Source organism: Delphinapterus leucas, chromosome 1 (assembly GCF_059928025.1).
Source record: "Delphinapterus leucas isolate spDelLeu-1000000601 "Yukka" chromosome 1, BTC_Dleu_Yukka2, whole genome shotgun sequence".
Classification (NCBI taxonomy): domain Eukaryota; kingdom Metazoa; phylum Chordata; class Mammalia; order Artiodactyla; family Monodontidae; genus Delphinapterus; species Delphinapterus leucas.
In genome coordinates, this window is record NC_143129.1 from 183,498,005 (window position 1) to 183,519,528 (window position 21,524).

Sequence of the window (21,524 nt, forward strand, 5' to 3'; positions counted from 1 at the left end):
CTCTCAGAGAAAGGGACACGGGACCTTGGTGCCAGGGGTCTTGGGCCCTCAGACCAGGGTCCTTTTCCCAGCACCACCAGATCCTGACATGCCTTTAGAATTTAAAGTGCCCACAGGGAGCTGAATGCACTCGTTAATTCTTTGGAAACCAGTCATGGATCATATCTAGTAAACCTCTTGACTCTTCACTTTATCACTCGCCAATCCTCTAAGCCGGAATTTCCTGTCTTCTCTGCTGGGGTGTGGAGTGGGGGGACTCTGCCCACAGCAGCTGGCAGAACGGGTTCACTCAGCATCCCTGTGCACTTGGCTCTGGGGACACAAAGACGAGTGAAGGACCACCTCCTTCCACTGAGTGCCCAGCGCTTGGGCTCCGAGCCCACATCTGGGCTCCAAAAAGCCCAGCAACTCAACGACAAGCCAGAGGCACTTGCTGATGTGCAGAGCCCTTTCTACTAGGTCAGCAGTTCCCTTACTCTGAGCTGCAGGCTCAGAAACTTCTGAAAAAGGATGGGGATGGTCTAGGATCACCCCTCTGGGATTCTCGTTCTCCTCCATCTGGGGCTCCAGCTGGCATCTCACCCTCTGCTAAGGGGTCGGGCGGGGGGAACCACCCAATTATCTGTTGAAAACCATGGACCCGCCCTTTTCCCTTCCCCCAAAGCACAAAGAGGGATTCCGAAGTGTTTGTGTATTTTAATAAACTTTCCTTTATTAGGTGACTATTATCAACCATCATAAAATAGAACGGGAGTTTCAAAACTGTACAGGCCACAAGGCTCCGGGCTGAGAGGAAAGAAGGGTGGGGTCGAGGCTTAGGGAGCTGTGGGGGCGGGAGGTGCAGAGAGATGGCAAGGACCCCGGTGATTTGTCCAGCGTCTGTGGGAGACGGCTGGGTCAAGGCGATAAGGCTGGGATCTGTATCAGTGAGACCCTCTCGTGTGTAACATTCATCAGGACATGACCCACCCCGAAACAGGAGTGAGGAAAATCTTTAAAAGTCTTACAGGTTAGGTTCCCCCCACCCGCTGGGGGACATAAAACCTCCAAATAATAAGGGGGTAATTTACATTCCTCACCCAGTCTTGGCACTAATTTTGTGCTTTAAAAAATATACTCCACTGGAAGACTTTTTTTCTTTTTTTTCAAAAGGTGCCCTAGAGCAGCTGTTTAAAACACAATTCTTACAGACAAATATATATGCATATATATTAAACATTTTAAACAAATAAAGTCATCTACTGTACCTGTACAGAAATGAACAGAAGGCGGATTCTAAGAGAGTCGACTTCAAGACATAAGAAACGGTGACTGTGCCGGCAGGTGCTGGGGTCTGCTACGTGGGGGAGGTGTGCATGGGAGGGTGCGTCCCTCTCCTGCTGGCTGTCCGCCCCGACCCCCTGCCCCACCTCACGGCTCTGGGGCACCGTGATGAACCCGGACAGGGGCACCGAGCGGAGACCTGCACTGGCTTCTAGGACACGCAACTCCGCTCTGGTCTCCCCCACCCCGCCCTGCCCCCGGCCTCTCAGGGGATGGAGACTCACTCATCCTCCCGTCTCGGTTCGGGTGGTCCTCAGGGAAGCTAGAGCTTCCGGGGATGCACGTGGCAAATCTCAGGTAGGAAAGCAAAAACAAAACCCAACCCACACCGAAAAACCTCACAGAAGACTAAAGAAATAAAACCACGCGCAAAGACGGATGAGCCCTAGCGATGGGTGGCTGCCTGGAGAGATACGGGGAGCTGCCACTGCCCGTGCAGACGGGTCCTCCAAGGCACTCATATTGCACGTGAGGCTGATGTCCCCTCAGGGGCCTACTCGGGCACTCGGAGCAGAGCCCCCTGGAAACTGTAGGTCAAGGGACCCAGACAAAGACACCCCTGTGCCCACGTGGGGACACATGACAGACACGACCCAGCGAAAAGGCCAGGTGAGGCACACACATCCCAGGGAGGGGCAGGTGGAAGAAAAGCAACAGAACACTCCAGAGAGAGGTGACCCGAACAAGGTGTCCTTTCTAAGTGGAATAAATAAATGGCTTTTGTTATTGTTAAAAGAATAAATACAGGGTACGGGGGCACCGACAGCCAGGACTAATGCTGGGTGCTCACGTGCCTGGGGAAGGTCCCGGTTTGGTTTCTGCCTCGGTGGCCACGGTGAGCTCCTGACGTCCTGAGCTTCGTCCGGCGCGGCTGCCCCGCTGGGCGGGCACCGGCCCTCATCTAAGCACCTCTTAGCACCCCCGGGATCTGCTCTTGGCGCCAAGGGACCCGGCAGGTGCGGGGGCACCCAGGCCACCCCGAGAGCAGATCGGAGCGCAGTGTAGTTTATCCTCTGTGTCCTCTTCCCAGGAGGGGCTGTGAGGCGGCATGCGGGGAACTTCTGCCAGTGTCCGGAAGGGGGACAGAGGGGCCCGTGTCCGGAGCAGTCCGTGTCCGGCGGGGCAGCCGGGGAGGCTGCAGAGGAAGGGCAGGACTTCCATGTCGCAGACGCCGGTCCAGGGCGTGGGCACGGCGGTGGCTCAGTGAGTTGGCACCGGGGTGGCCGGGGGCGGCCGTGCTGGCGGTCCCGGGTGGGGCATCACTGGTAGTGGAGGTAGGCCTTGAGGGAGGCGGGCAGTGGCAGCGCGTGGATCTCACCCAGGCGCTCCTTCCCCAGGGCCAGGCGCACCGAGCGGCGGCACAGATCCATGAGCGGCAGGGGCTCCGCTGCGGAGACCGAGGAGAGACAGAGGATGCTGGGTTAGCACAGCTCTTGGTGGTTCTAGAACAAACAACACTGACAACAGCAATAGCATCGTTAATACTAGTTTTAACGCCCAGATGAGATGACTCCAGATTAACTCATTTTACACTTTAAGTGAATTATTAGTTGCTAGCATGGAAACTCACTGGACCAGGCCCCTTTGTAAGCCCTCATTTAATCCTCACAGTGGTTTATTATGAATGATTTGATAATCACAGGGAGTTATACCATGACCATCATCCCCATTTTGCCAATGAGGAAACTGAGGGACAGAATCCAAATAACTTGCCCAGGGCCACACCACTGGTAGGACACGGAGCAAGCATTCCAAGCCAGGCCGTCCCTGCTCTAACCCATCAAACTAGAGGCCCCCTCAGTGCACGTCCATCCGGGACACACAGGATGGACTCTCCCCTGCACGTACCCCCAGCACCAGACCCCACGCGGACCTTTAGGAGGGAAATCATGTTGTGTTAACCCAACTGCTCACGGGGACTGTTCTCCAGTCCCTCTTACAGCTGAGGGCGCTCAGGCGCAGAGGAGACCGAATTGCCAGGGCTACAGGCTGGGATCCAAATCCCAGCAGTCTGGGCCCAGCGCACGGCAGAGCTGCCTCAGGAATCTGAATTCGAGAAGGGCTTCTAGCTGCAGCCTGCAAGGGCACCTCTGGCCTTGTGTCCCGGAGGGCCTGGGGCCTAGCTTCCTGCAAGAGAGGCTCCGTGCAGCCTGCATCTCAGATAAATTCTCAGCTCCAGAAGGAACCGGAAAGTCATGGCCTCCAAGGCCCTGGAGGCTGCTGGGAGCATGGTGGGCCCTGCTCACCCTGGACCTCTTGGAGCTGACTCCTCCTAGCTCTCGTACAGGTGAGCACACCGAAACAGCCTGGGGTCCCCCCACGGTGTCCTGGACAGGCAAAGAGGTGAAATGAGGGCATATGTGGCCTCATCCACGGTCTCCCCCAACTCCTTTGTGAACAAAATAAAGGTCAGACCGAAAAACTGAGAAACCCCCCACCATTTCCCTTGAGATCCCATTCCACCAAGAAAAAGTGGACGCAAGTTCTGTAATATTCACCAGTGTGTCTCCGAATATTAAAAATAACATTTAAAAGTTCAGTTATTGGGAATTCCCTGGCGGTCCAGTGGTTAGGACTTGGTGCTTTCACCACCGAGGGCTTGGGTTCAACCCCTGGTCGGGGAACTAAGATCCCGCAAGCCACGTGGCTCAGCCATAAATAAATAAATAAAATTAAATTAAATTAAATAATTAAAATTCGGTGATTGAAGGCCAAATCCTAAGCCTGGGGGCGTTGGGGGAAACGGGGAGCAACTGAGTAGGGGCTCCGTTTGGGGTGATGAAAGCATTCTAAGATGGCCTGCAGCAATGGCTGCAGTCGTGAGCATGCAGTGGACCACTGCATCATGCGCTCTAACGGGTGAAATGTATGGCATGTGAATTCTATCCCAATAAAGCTGCCATTAAAAAAAAACAAAATGTGCTTCCCTGGTGGCACAGTGGTTGAGAGTCCGCCTGCCGATGCAGGGGACGCGGGTTCGTGCCCCGGTCCGGGAGGATCCCACATGCCGCGGAGCGGCTGGGCCCGTGAGCCATGGCCGCTGAGCCTGCGCGTCCGGAGCCTGTGCTCCACAACGGGAGAGGCCACAACAGTGAGAGGTCCGCGTACCGCAAAAAAAAAGAAAAAAAAAAAGAAAACATCTTAGGCTTGATAGTGCATTTAATAAATTCCAGGCTTTAAAAGAAGACAAACGATGGCTCTTCACCTCCCATGGGCAGTCACAGGAGACGGGATGGAAGTAGTAAATGTTTTTCATGGAAAGCTTTGAAACGGGGCCTTCCCTGGAGGCAAGAGGATGAACTAAATGACCTTCCATCTTTGTGGGTCAAGGGTTCCACAGACCTGGTGGGTTGGGCTGGGATCCTTCCACCTGCCAGCCCGCAGAGACTTGGGTCTCCTTCACTGGACCTCGACCTACCTCGGTGGCCCCAGATCTGGCCCCTCACTTTCACCCTGCACAGCAGCCTGACCTCGAGCAGATGGCTCCCTCCACCCAGGCCTCAGTTTCCCCAGCTGGAGATGAAGGATGTGGACCAAAGCCTCCCCGGAGTCCTACGGGCTGAGCTCCTGAAGGCCAGCGACGCCTCACAGCAGCTCTCGGCCGGACCTGTGGTTGAGGAGTGAGTGGTCCTCTGAGCAATCGAGGGGGGAAGTTCAGCTCCTCTCCTCCACTCAGAAGCTCTCCTCCATCCTCCTCCGGCACCCCCTCCCACAAGGATGTGGCTTAGCTCCCACTGGGAGACAGAGGGGCCGGGCTGGGGGAGGGAGGGCCGAGAGGGAGGTCCCGTCACCACCTCTTGGCTAAATGGGTTTCGGGTCAACTTACCAACACCCTCAGGAAGAAACGTTTCTAAACAGCAGGTCATTCCCACCCCACCGCCACTGATCCTGCGGGAGGGCAAAACAGCGATGGCCAGGGTCATGGTCTGATTGCAGAGACCGTGCGTGAGGCTACAGAAACGGACATGGGCACGGTGCCAAGGAAAACGTCTGTCCCACAGATTTTGGTTGGTCGCTCACAGGACCCAGAAGGCCTCCCCGACGACCTCAGTCCTTTCGCCTGGGGGGCTGCAGGTTCTGCATCCGGCTCCATCCGCGTGGTCGGTGCCCACCGCTCTTCCGCGGAGGCGCGAGGGGTCTCTGGCCGCCACGCCCACCTCTGGGAAGCCCAGGTGCCCGCTCCTGTGCATGGTTTATATGAATGAGAAGGGGTGGTGCTCAGGGACCAGGAAGCGAGGCCGGCGCTATTCCTGGGAGCAGAAGGTTGAGCAACTGCACGAGGCCACGCGCCCACGTCTATATCTCCAGGAGAAGCGGCCACCTGGTGGCCTGTTTGAACACGCACGGCCGGGGCCACCTCTCAGTTCTCCAAGAGACTGCAACCCAGCCGGAGCCCCAGAGCCCGGCGCCGGGTCCAGTTCACAGGCTGTGAATGAACTTCGGGTCTGTGAGGTCAAGGATGAACATCTCAAGTCAGGAAGTGCCCGGTTCAGCAACGTTCCCGCCCGCCGCCTTCACAGCTGCCGGGACTGGACCTATGCTCCCTCCTGCAAGCAGTTTGCCGTGAAAACGCTCCAGAAATGTGTTCTAGAAAGTCGTGGGTGGAGGATGACCATCCCGGGACCTGTGTGTATCTTCCCTTTACCTCAAGGCGTTTTTACAAAAAAGAAGCAAAAGAAAACACCAACCCCTTGTCTTTGCCAACTGGGGAAGGATGCCTGACACCCGGTCAGGTAACGTGGGCACACTTGGTTCTCTGCCTCCCAGTTCTGAGAACATGCTGTCTTCATGTGACCTCCCCCCCACCCCAGAAGGAAGCCCCTGCAGGGCAGGGTGATCAGTCCCCCCGATGAGGAGCTCGCCCAGAGCCCAGCTGGAATGGGGGAAGGAAGGAGCCAGCGTCAGGTGTGGGCATCCCAGGAGGCTGGGAGGCCACAGGAGGAGGTCACCAAGGCAAAAAGCAGGAACAGAGGTGGGCCTTCCCTGAACCCACAGTCATGACGAACCACACCAAATGTATCTGGGAGCCAAAGAAAGGGAGAATTTGAAAATGCTGAACTGCAGGGCAATGCTTCCTTAGTGGGAGGCACCATTAACAGCAGGAGGGAGGACCCACGGGTCAGGGACTCTCCCTTGTGTGACGGCCAGTCTGTTGCTTGCAATAGGCCTTTTCCCTCTTGCATCTCCAGGGAGCGTGGTGGGCAGACCTAGGGGCCAAGCTGGGCCCTGTCCCCCCCGCCTACAGTGACCATCACTGCCCCTTCACCCCAGAAAAGAGCAAAGTGACACAGCAGCCCCTCTGGTTGCAGCCTTAGTCCTGGAAGTCTTGAGCCCCTAGAAAGAGTCAGAACCAGTAGCCTGTGATCAGAGGCGGTTGGACAGTGGTGGAGGTCACATAGGGACACGCTGCCTTTGCTCTGGCCTCGGCCAGCTCAGCCCATGGCCCCAGCACTGGGGCAGAGACTCTGCAGGGGAGGGTACACCTGGCATCCCGGGGAAGGCGGGCTGGGAGGACAAAATGCCCAGCGCAGTAGCCGGGGTGGAGGGGAGGGGGCCGGGCACAGGCCTCTGGTGACTCGGGCTGACCCGCTCTGCAAACAGCTGCTCCCTGCTGAGGTCAGGACCTGGCGGCCGGGATGGGGTGGGGCTGGGCGGGGAAGGAGAGAGCAGATTTTCCAGACAACCCAGGGAGCACTAACAGGTCAGAATCACCCCCAAGACTGTGAGAGCAGAGCCCGGCCCAGGCCTGACACCAAGAAGATGTATCTGGCCAGACCTTCTGTCTGTCACTGCCTGCTCCCGCTGGGTGGACCCTGACATTCCTCATCCCTCAGCTGCAGCGGAAAGCCAAGCAAACCCTCCTGGGCAGAGGACTTGGGTGTCCCTGACTTCACTCCACAGACACTCCACCATCTGAGCGCTGGGCTCTGTCTGTCACTGTCTCGTCTCCCCTGCAGGTGGTAGCACAGGGAGGGGGACGTGCTGTGGGTGAAGTAGCACTGCCCCCCCCACCCAATTCAGGACCATCTGGAACCTCAGAATGTGATCTTATTTGAAACAGGGTCCTTGCAGATGTAATTGGTTAAGCAGAGGTCATATTGGAGCAGGATGGGCCCTGTCCTTATAAGAAGAGGACAGATACAGAGGAGGTCACGGGATGACAGAGGCAGAGACTGAGCGATGCGTCTACAAGCCAAGGCGTGCTGGCGTGGGACGGACTCCCCTCCGAGCCCTCAGAAGGAACCGACCCTGCCCGCGCCTTGGTTTCGGACACCTGAACCGGCACAGAACACACTTCTGTTGTTTTAAGCTCCCCAGCTGGCGGCCATCTGTTCCTGGGGCCCCAGGAAATGACCACACCACCCTCCTCTCCTCTCTACACCAGCCCCTCCCTCAGGCTTTTGGACCCACCCCATCCTGACGACCCTCGTCAAGGTCACCAGTGATGACCTCATTGCCAAAGCTGATGGACAAGTCTCGGCCGTGAGTGTACTTGATCTGGCATCACTGTGGCCTTGAAGTATCCTTTCCTCACTGGGTGCTCAGGACAGTACTCTCCCCTCCAGCCCCACGGCTATTCCACCTCCCCTTCCCCATCGTCCACCCGGTGACGCGCCCCAGGGCTCGGCCACGGCCCTCTCCTCCTTCCTCTCCTTGGTGACCTCATCCAGGGGTTGCAGGTTTCAGCTCCATCCCCACTGACCAATGTCCTGGACCCTGTCTCCAGACCCGCAGAGCCACCAGGATGTGTCACTTCCCCGCATCCATGGCACCCACCCTGGCCCTCACCCCCATCACCTCTCCCCTGGACAACGTCTCGGCTCCTCCCTGACCTCCAAGCGGCCACTCTTGACCCTACTGTCCATTTCTACACAGGAGCCAGAGTGACCCTTCTAGGACATGAGATCTAACGTCCTGAGTGGCTGGGGATCCTGCCCCACCCTCACGGGGTTTCCCATCCGGATCCTCCAAAGTCAGCCAGCAGCGCAGACTGGGGCTCTTTCATGTCTGACCAGGAGCGGGGAGGCGAGAAGCCAAGGGGGGCCCCGGCACTGCCTGGCACTATGGTGGGGAGAGAGGGGCGTCCTCATTCGTAACCAAGACTGTCGAGGGGGCCCAAGCCTCTGGGCACTTCCGGTTGCCCCCTGCCCCCGGGTCCAGCGCAGGGGTAGCCTCTCGTAGTGCATGCCCATGCTACTCCTCTCCCGCTCAACCCCCTTTTAAGTTTCCCAAACAAGAAAAATTGCGAAAGCATCTGACCTCCCATCTTATGCAGAGCTGATGGGGCATCTACCGATGACGCCCGTCTGGGCCTCCAGGACTGTTTCCACAGAATTGCTGCAGAGCCTCGCCCTGGATCCGCAGGGGAACAGTTCTGCTTGCTCGTGCCCTGACTTGCCACGGGGGGAACAGGCCCCAGCCCCCTCCCAGCCGCTCCGGGCTCTGTGTTCTGCCTTGGAGCTGGGCATGTAAACAGTGAAGCCGTGTGAACCCCCGGCACTGATGGACTTGTTTCCAGAGGGGACAGGGTTGCCCTGTTCTTGTAGAGGCCAACAGTCTCAGAGGCCTGGCAACAAGGCAGCGGACCCAACAATTCACCCATCTGTCGGCACACAGTGGGCATTAAACTCCCTGGGGCCGTGGTCACTCTCTGTTGGGAAAAGGCAGACAGAGCTGCAGGCAGGGTCCTCTGAGACCCTAGGTCCTGGGGCTTCCAATCCCTGCCCATCCCCACACGGGGCAGATGTGGCTGTGGACCTTCTACCCTGTTACCTGGAGAGACAAGACTCACAGCACTCGCCCTGCTGGTTCCCTAGACCAGGTCTGAGGTTACTTCCTCAGAGAGGTTACCTGCTGGATGCACACCTAGCCACCCCTGCCAGGAGTCCCAGGACCTAGGGTGCAGGCTGCACAGGTGAGGCGATGCCCCGCCTGGCTGTGGGCTCACTGTCACGGCCCAGCCAAAGCCTGAGGGTGGCAGCGAGGGAAAGAGGGGCGGCAGAGGCCTCCAAAGAGAAACATTTTAAGAGTTCGCTCTGACTGATGGTCCTGGATGTTTTCTGCTATCTTCCAAAGACTAAAGTGGGGAAGAGGAAGAGTGGGGGAACCTGAAGGTTTGGAGGCTGCAAGACCAGAGGAAGCATCTGTGCTCCTGACCCTCGGCCTCCCCCATGGCTCACCTGGCCTGCAGGTGGGGTTAGATCTCAGGTGCCAGGCCATATCCACCCCTGAAAGAGGTCAGTGCATGGATGGACGAAGCTTTCCAGCCCACCCCCTTTCCAAGGTGAGATCTGCAGACGGTAGAAGGGACTCATGAAGGAGTGAGGGTTGAGCATGGGTATGGACAGTTCTGGAACGCTGGGGCCTCCTGCCACCATGGGCTCCCAGCCACAAAGCCACAGAGCCCTCCGCTTCCCAAACCAGGGCAGTGCTGCCACAGGTAGGCTATTTTCACACGTGGTCTGAGAAAGGCCACTCCCTTTTCCAAAGGGACAGGTGCAAATTGCCACTGAATCAGCCTGTTTCTAATCCATGTTCTCCTCTCCAAAGGCCTCCTGACATCATAACTGAACAAACCCCCTGCGGGGGACTGTGTCCCAAAGAAGCCCACTCAGAAGGCTCCAGCACCAGGAAAGACCCTAAACCTGTCTAATGAATGAGAGGCCATTGGCTTTCATTTATGTGAGAGGCCCTAGTACCCCCAAAGCTGCAAAACCCAGCTCAATAATATGCTGGTTACTGTGCTAGAATGTGGTCAGCTGCAGATCAAACCTGGAGGCAGGTCAACCAGAAACAAACCATGTTTATCAAAGACCATCCATCCACCCATCCACCCATCCATCCATCCATCCACCCACCCACCCATCCATTCACTCCTTTAGTCATCCATCCACCCATCCACCCATCCACCCATCCATCCATCCATCCACCCATCCATCCATCCATCCACCCACCCACCCATCCATTCACTCCTTTAGTCATCCATCCACCCATCCATCCACCCACCCACCCACCCATCCATCCATCCATCCATCCATCCATCCACCCATCCATCCATCCATCCATCCATCCATCCACCCATCCATCCATCCATCCACCCATCCATCCATCCATCCACCCATCCACCCATCCATACATCCATCCACCTTTCTATCCATCCACCCACCCATCCATTCACTCCTTTAGTCATCCATCCACTCATCCATCCATCCATCCACCCACCCACCCACGTATCCACCCATCCATCCATCCATCCACCCACCCACCCACGTATCCACCCATCCATCCATCCACCCATCCATCCATCCATCCATCCACCCACCCACCCACCCACCCACCTATCCATCCATCCACCCACCCACCCACCCATCCACGTATCCACCTATCCACCCACCCATCCACCCATCCACCCACCCATCCATTCACTCCTTTAGTCATCCATCCACCCACCCATCCATCCATCCATCCATCCATCCTTCCATTCATCCATCCATCTACCAACTCATCCATCCATCCATCCATCCACCCATCCACCCACCTATCCATCCCATCCATCCATCCACCCATCCATCCATCCATCCATCTACCCACCCACCCACGTATCCACCCATCCATCCATCCATCCACAAGGTGCTGCCATGTACTCTGCAGACTCTGGCTAGAAACCCTCACTTAACCAGAGGTAGGCAAGAGTCGCCTCTGAGGATCTGAATGCTGGGATGTCTACTTAAAGACATTTAAATTTCAACAACTGTAAAATTCTAACTGGGCCCAGCGAGGACCAAAGGGGACAGAGGGAGTCCAGGGACACTGCCACCTCAGACAGAGCAGAAGACACTTACGGTCAAGTCCATTCAAGTAGCGCATGCGGATCTCACAGTGGCCCCAGACAGCACTCACTACGGGATAAAGTTTTTTGCCCTTGAGTCCCCGAAAAGCTACTCCCATGTACTGTCCATCCACAATGAAGCTGAGGGTCCCATCGTCCATATCCAGGGCCACCAGGAAGGAGTCAGGGACAATGAACGTCTCGTCCGGCTCCAGAAAGGCTGGGTACGTTTTGCTCGGCTGGTTTTTGCCGTCATGGTAGAGCCGGTTGCGCCCCAAGTCCCAGCCCCAGGACTCGTGGTTATTCCCCACGAGTGTCGTGTACCCCACGGAGTGCAGGGGGGCATCTGCCGTTGCCACCCCCACCACGGCGTGGGTGCCACGCTGCCTCATGGCCCACGTGATCTGCCACACGTGCAGCCCGCGCGTGTACCCGACTTTGCCCCTGATGGCGTCCGTGCTCTGGGCCACCGGATGCCGGTGAAAGATCAGCTTGTCGTCCTCCTTCACAAAGACGTTGAGCGAGCGGTCATTGTTGTTCCAGGAGTGGAGCAGCTGGACGTCGTAGGACACGGGGGGCATGTCCAGCAGCAGGTCCAGGCGGGTGGGCTTGCAGTAGTCCAGACCCTGGAGCTCCTGCTTCAAGGGCCGGTACGTGGGGTCCCTCATGTCCACCGTCTTGATACCTCCAGTGACCTTCTGACCCATGTCGGCCTCCCGTTTCACCTGGTCACCAACACCCAAGGCAAACTCATCAATCACGGGGCCTCTTCTCCAGTTTCCCAATCAGGCCTGGACGGCACTCCTAAGGGAGTTTGCTAGGCGGCCTCTGCCCGGTGTGGAGCATCTGGTACTGCCTAGTGGATGGAAGGAGAAACAGGAGGCCAAGTGAGCAGGAGATGCGGAGAGAAGGGGAGAAACTAACTCGGTTCGTGTCACGCCGGCACGTCCCAGCAGTCTGCCTTCCGGGCTCCTATAACACCGGATTCCGGGCAGGCCAGAGCCTCGGCACACAGTGAAATTCCCTTCTGTCCCCGCAGCTAGGTTGGCATAAAGGAGGGAGGCCGTCCACCTGACGGTCTACGTGGACAAGCGGACTAGGGGTGGGCACCACTCGTAACTGTGTCAGGTGCCCAGCCCGAGGCTCACCAAATACCTCATCACGGTTTCTCAGGGCAGAAGGCCAAGGTGGCCCGATGCCGAAATCAGCCCAGTGCAGTGGGCATCTCTCCTGGTCGAAGCAAGGGGACACTTACTCCCTGTGCCGGCTGTTTGGAAGGAAGGTGAACCCCCGAGTGTCAACAGAAGCTGTTTGAGATGCCACCTCCCGGTCCCTCTCTCTTCCGGCACAGCCGCCTCCGAAGACGTACCGCCGGTTCACACCAGGGAAGGGAACCCCAGTGCACATAAAGCTCCTGGTCAGCGGTCCCTGGGGCCGCAGCAACCCCCCAACGGGCCCCGAGTCGGGTGGGCGCAAAGGCTCTCAGCCCCGGTAGCTCTGGACCAACTCGTAGACGGCCACCCCTTCCCGCCCACACTCTTCAACGTCTCCTCGGGTCCCCACAGCCCATCTGGGGAGAAAGTCCGACTCCAAGATGCCTCACTCCCGCCCTGGTTCCACCATCCCTTGGCTCCTTTAAGGGAAATCGGAGCCTTGGGCTGGAGGAGAGATCTCGGTGCATCCGTCCATCGTCCTCTGTCTCGGCAGCACCAGGGGGAGGGGCTGAAACGTGCGATGGGCAGGACTCCGGCCATCCCTGCCACGCCTGTCCCCGGTGCCCGCCTTGGAGAAGGGACAATCGCGAGCTACCTGGGTTTCCCGAGACTCACTCAAGAGAGAAGGTAGTTCCCGCCATCAGAACCCCACCCCCGCCCCCGGCCCGCAGAAGGGGCTCTTGGCTGCCTGGTTTGGGGGGGGATGGGCTCCCAGGACTGACCAGACAAGGGAGCAGGCAGGCTCCTGGCTACATAAACACAACTAAACGAGGATACAGAGGAGCTGGGCGAGAGGCCATCGGCGCCTGCTGGAGAAGCACCCCAGGGCCACTTGTTCCAAGGAGCACGATGGTGCCTGGGTCAAGGGGAACACAAAGGAGCCCAGTGTAGGGGCTGCAGCGGGCGTGTTGCTGTCTCACTGTGGCAGAAGACAGCGCCTGCCGGGGGGCGAGGGCAGGGACCGGCTGCGGGAAATCTGGGAACCTGGGACCGCTGGCCTCCCTGTCGGGCGCCCAGGCACCAGCAGGGCCGGGAGGAGGGGCGGGACCTGCGCGGGGCGGACGCCGGTCTGGTCTCTGGCTGCCCTGGAGACGCCTTCCCCTCAGCTGGGAAGAGGCCCCGTGAGACGCCGTCCTCAGGGTGGCCAGGGCCCCTGGAGACTGGCTCTCGGCAGACACCCGAGTGGGAGCCCTTGGCCCGGACCTCCTTACCTCCGTGGGCAGGTCACCCTTCTCGCCCTCCCCTTTGTGGTGTGGAACAAGGGGTTCCCTCATGGGCACTGCTTCAGAGAGGGGCTGGGACCCCTCGTGTCAAATGTTTGCAAAGCTGTACAGAGCTGAGGGGTCCCTCGGCGGCCAGGAAACCACCCTGGTTCTGGAAAGTTCTGTGGATACGGTGACCTCACGATCTAGAACTCCCAGGACAATCCCAGTTTCAAGATTTCAGTCCCATCAACTCTCAAGAGCCATCGAAACCTCCAGGACTCCCCCCAGGGCCCTGCTGAGCGCGCACCCATGGCTCTGGGGCCTGATTACCAGGATGCGGGGAGCCTGGGTTTTGGTGTGGAAACGCGGTCCTGGTAACTGCAGAGACTGGCTGCTTGGCCTTCCCTGACCCCCCTCTTCCATGCCTCCCCAACAGCATCTTTCTGAGCCAGGGGAAAGCTGGTCCAAGGCAGATCTCAAAGTCAGACGCACCCACACCCATCTCTGTCTGGACACCCGCTCTGGCTGGTGCCCAGCAACCTCTCTGTGCAGGACCCTGTGGGGACACAGGTCAGCTCTCTGGGAGGACAAGGAGGGGATTAATATCTGAAGGGAGTTCATTTCACCGCTTCCTGGAGTGAAGCAGTCTGTCGCCATCCTGTCGGCTGGCTCTGGCCTCACAGCAGGAAGGACCTCTCTCCCAGAATCTCACGGTACTGAAGATCCCACTCTACCCACGACCCATGGGAACAGGTGGGAAGAGTCACGGGGAGGCTGGGGGTCGGGGGAGAGGAGACCCAGGGCAGGTGGGCTGTGTGCGAAGGGAAGGTGGTGGGGAGAAGTCCTACTAACACATTAATTTAAAATACTTGGAGAGAAATGGGTGGGAACAGAGAAGGACCACAACAAGTAGGTTGGGGACAAGTCAGAGGTTGCGGGGGAGGGAGGGTTGAAGGGGTCGGGGGGACGAGAAGGGAAGAGAGAGAGAGAGGGGCTCATGGGCCAGTAAACCTGGGTCTGTGCACACATATAACTCCTACTTCAGCTGGACCACGACCAGTAAACTCTCTCTGTCAAGGGCTAGCTAGTAAATGTTTTAGGCTTTGTGGGCCCAACAGTCTCTGTGCAAACTCAGCTCTGCCTGTAGCACGAGAGCAGCCACAGACAATGCATAAGTAAGTGAGCCTGGCTGAGTTCCAATAAAACTTTATTTACAAGAACAGACCAGCAGGTAGTCGGCCAACCCCCGAGCCAGACTAAGGGCCCTGCACAGGGATCACTGCAGTAGGAAAGCACAAGACGGAGGCGAAAAGGAATCTCGTGGCAGCAAGGTCAGTCCAGCCTCAGAACAAGGGGTCAGAAAAGACAACGTAACCTCACAGTGACTTGTCGGCTGTCTGTCCAGGTCAGCTCCACCAGCTCTTCCCTTTCTGAGATTCTACCTCCTGGCTGCCAAGCAGGTTTACTTACATGGCCCTCGTGTTAAGCTCCTACCCTCCTGGCCCCCCATGTTGGGAACCATCCAAGCGGGGGAGCCCTTCTGGCCCCTGGACCATGTGACCTTGAGCACAGGGGGGGTCCCTGGGAGGAAGAGGCTGGGGAGAGGGGGCAGAGAGGGCAGGCAAAGATGCCTGCAGCATCTCAGGACCACTCCCACACAAGGGCACCCTGGGGCCTAGCCAGGGACGTGAACCACCCCTTCTGCTGTTCCTGGGCCGTCCTGCCATCTGAGTCACCTCCTAGGTGGTCAATCACTGTGGCAACCCTAGGGCCACTCTTGACTCACCTGTCACCTGCCCAACCCCACCCTGTGTCCAGGCCAACACCTCCTGCTGTCCACACACAGCCACCTCCTTGCCACGCAAGGCCACTAAAGCCATCCAGCTGCCCTCCGCTTTCCGTCTACTTCCAAATGTGGCCGCAGAGATCCACTAGCCCTCTTTTTGGGGACTGTAGCCTGGCAGGGCGTTCCCTTCCAGGCTCCGCCCCAACCTCACCACCTGACTCTGCATCATTCCTCCAACAGCCCTACTCCCCCAGCTTCCAATCCTCGGCCTTCTCTGCCTAGGATTCGTCCTTAGCTTTTCTGAGCCTCAGTTTGCTCCTCTGTAAGATGGGTGTCCCACGCTTACCTAAGACTCAGCTGAGACGATGTTCCAGAGAGGACCTGGAAAACTGGCATTTTCACTTTTTTGTTTTTATTTTTAGACCGTGCTCCGTACACTGAACGAAGATCACTGTTAGCCATCTTCTTGGTCACCATACCTGGTCCTACAGATGGACGCTGTCTTTGGGCCAGACCCAAGCGCTTGGAATGCTGAGCTAGAGCAGATCAAGTTTAAGGTCCCTTCTAAGCCGGGGCCAGCAAATAAGGGGCCAGATGGTAAATATTCTAGGCTTTCTAGACAATATGTAAGTGAATGGGCATGGCTATGTTCCAATAAAACTTTATTTATAAAAACAGACAGTGGGACTGGATTTGGCCCAGGGGCCATAGCTTACTGATCCCTGTTCTAAACCCAAGCAAAACCGCTGACACTCTCGTTAAAATACCTGGACATGAAAGTCGGGTGGGGGGGGGCAGGGGGGAGGGGAAGTGGGTTACACCATCCAAAAGTGCCGAGTGATGGAGATGCTGTTTTGGCCTGTGCAGATCCTGTTAATGCCGGGCCAAGGTGGGAGTCCCCGGTGGGCACCAAACTTCAGGTAGGAAGTGGGAGAAGCAGTACAGGCCCCGGCTCCGGGACCAGCCCCCTTTCCTGCGTCTGAGACACAAGTGCGGATGTCAGGCTTTGCAGGGCCTAGAGTTGCTACAGGAGTGTCAGGGCCTGGGCTGGCTCAGCAGGTCCTTGGTGAGTCCCCAGGAGGTGGGAGGACCCAGCCCTCATCCCCACCCAGGAGAAGCAAAGCCACAGAGGGGGCGGAGGGCGTGGCCGTGTATTGCCCTGCGGGGCCGGAAGAGAGAAGTGGGGGACAGAGGTGGCCTTGTTGCTGCCACCACTCCCCACCAGTCACACGCAGACACACATACACACACGTGTGTGTGTGCACACTCAGAGCTCCAGCAGCTGTGGTGGCATCAGGGCTAAAGAGCAGGAGGGAGGCGAGGAGGTCCAGGCAGTGCCGTGGCCAGCGGTCCCCGCTCCCTTTCAGTGCCGTGACGGCAGTGCTCTTTCCCAGAAAGCATTGCACATTAGCTACGTGTTCCTAAGATCACATCCACCCGTTCCTCCTCATGGCTGCCTCAAGCCAACCCTCAGACAACAAAGTCCTGCCCCCCAGCCTCTGATCGCCCCAATAAGACATTGTTCTCGCTGTCCTCAGTCCCTGAGGCTACAGGGACAGGTTGCCGCAAACAAGGCTCCAGCGCCTGGTGCTTCCCAAAGACCAATGACGTAGCCAGAAAGGGGCGAGAAGACACACCTGCATGCCCTGGGCTCCGGCGGGACAGGGGACTCTCGTGCTTGGTGGGCGGGTCATTACCCTCGTCAAATACAGCAGGATGAGTATCCCAACCAGGACTAAGAATACGTGTGTAGGGCTTCCCTGGTGGCGCAGTCGTTGAGAGTCTGCCTGCCGATGCAGGGGACACGGGTTCGTGCCCCGGTCCGGGAAGATCCCACATGCCGCGGAGCGGCTGGGCCCGTGAGCCATGGCCGCTGAGCCTGCGCGTCCGGAGCCTGTGCTCCGCAACGGGAGAGGCCCGCGTACCGCAAAAAAAAAAAAGCTCTGGGACACAGCGGGAGGGAGGTCTGCAAAGCCCTATGGCTTGACTTGGTTGGACACTTTCCACCTACTGAGAACCCCATTCTCCCCCAATGCCACATACATCACCCTCACTGGGTCAAAGGTCAGTTCATGGTTCACTGTGCACAAGGATGCCACTTGGACCCTCTAACGGGCAGAAGCCTTCCATGCAGTGTTCCCAAGAATCCACCAGAGCCACCCGTCCATAGAGGAATTCTAAGTGGATGCACCTCCTCCCACTGCTGCCGCCGGCAGCCAGTTAAGAGCTCTCTGCTCAGGGTCCGGGGACCAGTACTCCTACCCCAAAGCCCTGCTTCAGAGAGGGTCTGCTGGGGACCACAGCTATCCACAGGAAGGAGGACCAAAGCCTCACAAACCACCTGCCCTCTAGTTTCTTGGGCTCCTCCAGGTGGCCTCTCTGTGCCCTCGGAGGGAGGGACAACCAGATCCAGAATTAGCAGACGTGCAGGGAAGGAAGCCCAGGACTGGACAGTGGTGCCCAGAGGGTGGGGACGAGTAAGAAACATCCCCGAAGCGTACTGTTTGCGGGTCTGAACGGTGGGCTGGGTGAAGGGCACCCAGCCTTTAATGACCTAAGGCAGTGATTCTCTCTGAAGGGGGAGGGAAGGGCATGCTCCCATCCGTGTCTCCTGGGCACATGTGGTGGAGAACGCCTGTTGGATACACCCATGGCTTTCACTATGCAAGTCACAGAGAAAAGTGATGCTGGCAGAGTTCTATGGGTGACGGGGGACCAGCAAGCCTTGTGGGATGCACAGGGTTAACAAAGGTTAAGGGGAACTGGAAAGGATGTTGGGAAAAGGCCATTTGTGTACAGGTGTGGGCGTGTATCCCAGACAGACCCCAACTGGGACATGCTTCTCGGCGTGCGGGTGCCATGTGGCAGTCCCCATCCAGGTGTAAAATATGCCGCAATCACCCACCGACCAGCTTTCCAGGGGTCTGGTCTACAAAACCCTACACTTCACCATGAACTCCAGCAGCCTTGGAGAGAGGGAGGTAGCCCCTCACATGTGCTGATTTAACACAAAATGTAACATGACGCTGTTAGATTTTAAAAAGCAAACCGGAGAACACCATGCAGAGCATGATCCCATGTCTGTAAGAACAGAATTTTTAAAAGATGCTATCTGTGCGCGTTTGTCCGTAGGCATAGAGAAAGGTTTAGAAGGATAAACACCAAACCTTCCACAACGGTTAGTCCTGGAGGGGGGCGGCGGGAGGAAAGATGCGTTCACTTTAAGGACTTTTTGAAATGAAAAAAAATTTGTTAATGCATGTATTCCCTTTTGCAATGAAAATAATGGTTAAGCAAAGAATAAACGGCTGCAAAATACTGACTGAACGCACTACAGTCACAAGCACAAATTGTCCCCAGAGCAATTGTTCCTACAGGCTCTCCACGTGCGTCACTTCTTATAAAGCAAGCACAGGATAAACGTTTAATTTACCCAGGAAGATACACATGGAGACACTAGGGCATTTAAAATAAAAGGACAAGAATTCCCAGCTACAGCTCTGGGGACACCCCAAAGGGGACAGTATTTCTATAATGAGTTCTCCTAAGACTTCCAATTATACTGTTTCCACATAACAAATTTTAATTTTCCCAGCAAAAATGGGGTAGCTATCTGTCTCCGTGGGCCCCAAGCAAGAAAAGAACTGCTCCGTGCTCAGACTGGAAACCCAGCCCTGGCAGCTGTACGTGGTTCTGTGCCCTGCCAAGGCCAGGTGGGGAGGTGAGGAAGGAGGACCTCGGCAGGGGTGGGGCAGGGGGAGCAGAGGCTGGAGGGGGCAAGAATGCCAACCTTGGCTCAGCTGGGACAGCTCACTCAGCACCTGCCCGTAACTTGACGCTGTCCCTTCAATTAAAGCCACAGCTCCACAGTTCCGCCTTCCAAAAAAGCACGTTCGGATCAATTGGCCCTGGAACTACTAAAAATTATCCTTTTGTTTTGTTGTTTAAAAAAAAAAAAAAAAAAGTTTGTTGAACGAGCAATACCCTCTGTTGGAAACACGGCCAGGGTGACCGGTGACAAATGGATGGAACAGGGGTGGGGGGCAGGAGACACACAGAGGCAGCCACTGAGGAGCGGCAGACGTACACTCACCCCCTTTCAGCTCAGTTCCCCCTCAGTGCATCTGACTGACCCCAGAACAGTAAAACCATTGTTTCGACCCAAGATGGGGAAAGAATAAAATTCAGGATGTGGAACAAGGTGACCTATTTATAAAGCCTCCTTTCACCTGCAGATCAAATAAGCTCCCTCCCTCCGCCTCCCCACCTCACACATCGCTGGTTGCAGCCCAGGATTTTGCAAGAGAAGCAGGCCTGAGCGATCGGTTATTAGATCAGGACGCAACTTCTGCAGCCTGTATGTTAGGGTTTTGTGGTTCATCAGCCGGGGCTCTGGAACACATCTCGGTGGTGGGAGCGCCCAGGGTGGGCGTGCTCCATGCAGCCTGGCCACGCAGCCCCGGGCAAGGTGCCACCAGCCAGAGGACAAGAGCTATGTGGTTACCCTAACCCTAACGCTACCCCATCTCACCTGCACCCTTCCCGGATGCCCGGGAAGACCCAGGAAAGCTGTCTTCTTGCTCCAGCAGGGATGTAAAAGTCAGTGTCTGGCCCTAGAATCCACCAAAAGTTTTGGACTTTTCTGGAAAGTTCTGACGAGTGATTCTGGAGAGAAAATCCCACACGGGCCGGAGCTCTAGCCTCTGACTTGAAAAGACCAAAAAATGCACCTGCCGTAAACACCTACGGAAGGACCCAGATTACTCATGGCACTTTCAGAAAGGGCTCGAATCAGTTGAGCCTTGTCCCTGGGAAATAGCATCAACATTCATTCAGAGACTAAAAATTAAAAAAAAAAAGTCACGGCTGCAGCCGAGTCAAGGTTATAACGGCAACGGCCTGTGCTTTGCTCAGATGAGCAGCTCTGCTCTTTGGAGGGAGCTGAGTGACACACAATGACACACAGCGACCTTCCTGAAAGTTTTCTGAGACAGCGGCAGATGTGCCTTTGAGCGGCAGAGGGAACGAAGTCTAGATGGTGACCCCCAACCTTGCTCAGGCTGTGTGGTCCATCAAACTGGGCCTGCCTGGTCCACGCAGGAGCTGGGGGGCCCCGTGGAGAGGGGGCAGGAAGGCAGCACGGAGGACAGTGCCATAGCCACCCCTGAGGGAAAGCCCATGGGTGCCCACGGGGAAAGGCTTGGGGATGCAGGTGTTTCCTCACCCCACCTGGCTGGTGGCAGAAGCCTACAATCCCCGGGTGGCCTGGTGGCCCCAGTGAGCTCACTCCGGTCCCGAGAAAAGTGGGGCTCACCTTCCCCGAGGTGGGCACCTGGAGAAGGCTCTACAGGGAAACAAGGGTCCTCTCTGGAGGCCCTGGCCTCCCGCAGGATGCTCGCCTACCCGCTCACTCCACCAGCCGCTGGCCTCCATCAGGGTCCCTGGAACAAAGTCTGGCCACGCCCAGGCTTTAGGGCCCGGAGGCCTGAGTGGGAGCAGGTGACACTCTGGCCTCTTTCAGCGGGATGTGCCAATTGGGAAAGGTCACCTCTGAGAGTGATCATGTGGGTCGCCCCACATCCCCTCAGGAAGAATGAGCAGGAGGGAGGCCGGGGAGAGACGTAAGGCCGCGAGAGGAATCAGCTCACAGAGAGGTAGAGGGGCCCGGGTCCCCTTATCCCACCCGGCAGATCCAGGTGATGCTCTCAAACCACGCGGGGGTGTAAAAGGAGGGGCAAGGGCAGCATTCAGGGTAGCTAAAGCACTCAACACAGCATCGGGCGTACACAGTAGGTGCTTAATACATGCTGCTCCCTGCCCCCTCCTGCCTCCTTTTAACATGAGATAAAGAAAAGGACAGAAGCTTGAATGCCAAGTGCAAGAGAGCGCTCAGCCAGGGAATACCAAGACAGGTGCGAGTTAAGGCCTCACGGGGTGGCCCAAGGAGCCCAGTCCCATCGTGTGAGACCACCGCTCCAGCAAAGCCACCTGCGGTTGTACAACCTCTAAAACCCCATTAAATAACGTAAACCCTTTAGGTCAAGAGCAGGGGCAGAAGTCCCGTAAAATGTCTACAGTGGGGAGAGGCCGTAGGGATGCTCTCTTGCAAACAGGTTCACAGGAGTGGTTCTCAAAGTGGGGTCCCCGGATCAGCAGATCAGCATCAC

The 21,524-nt window shown here is 57.2% G+C and overlaps 1 protein-coding gene across 1 annotated transcript in view; it reads right to left on the minus strand.

Moving 5' to 3' along the window:
- Positions 1-12,991, minus strand: part of SPSB1 (splA/ryanodine receptor domain and SOCS box containing 1) — a 13,042-nt gene extending 51 nt beyond the window's left edge. The window contains exons 1-2 of the mRNA XM_022598386.3: positions 11,166-12,991; positions 1-2,710 (exon numbers count right to left, since the gene is read on the minus strand). The exon at positions 1-2,710 is cut by the window's left edge and continues 51 nt beyond it. Of these exons, the coding sequence (XP_022454094.1) occupies positions 2,583-2,710; positions 11,166-11,859 (822 nt within the window). The 5' untranslated portion in view covers positions 11,860-12,991 and the 3' untranslated portion in view covers positions 1-2,582. The remainder of the gene's footprint in view (positions 2,711-11,165) is intronic.
- Between the last annotated feature and the right edge of the window lie 8,533 nt (positions 12,992-21,524).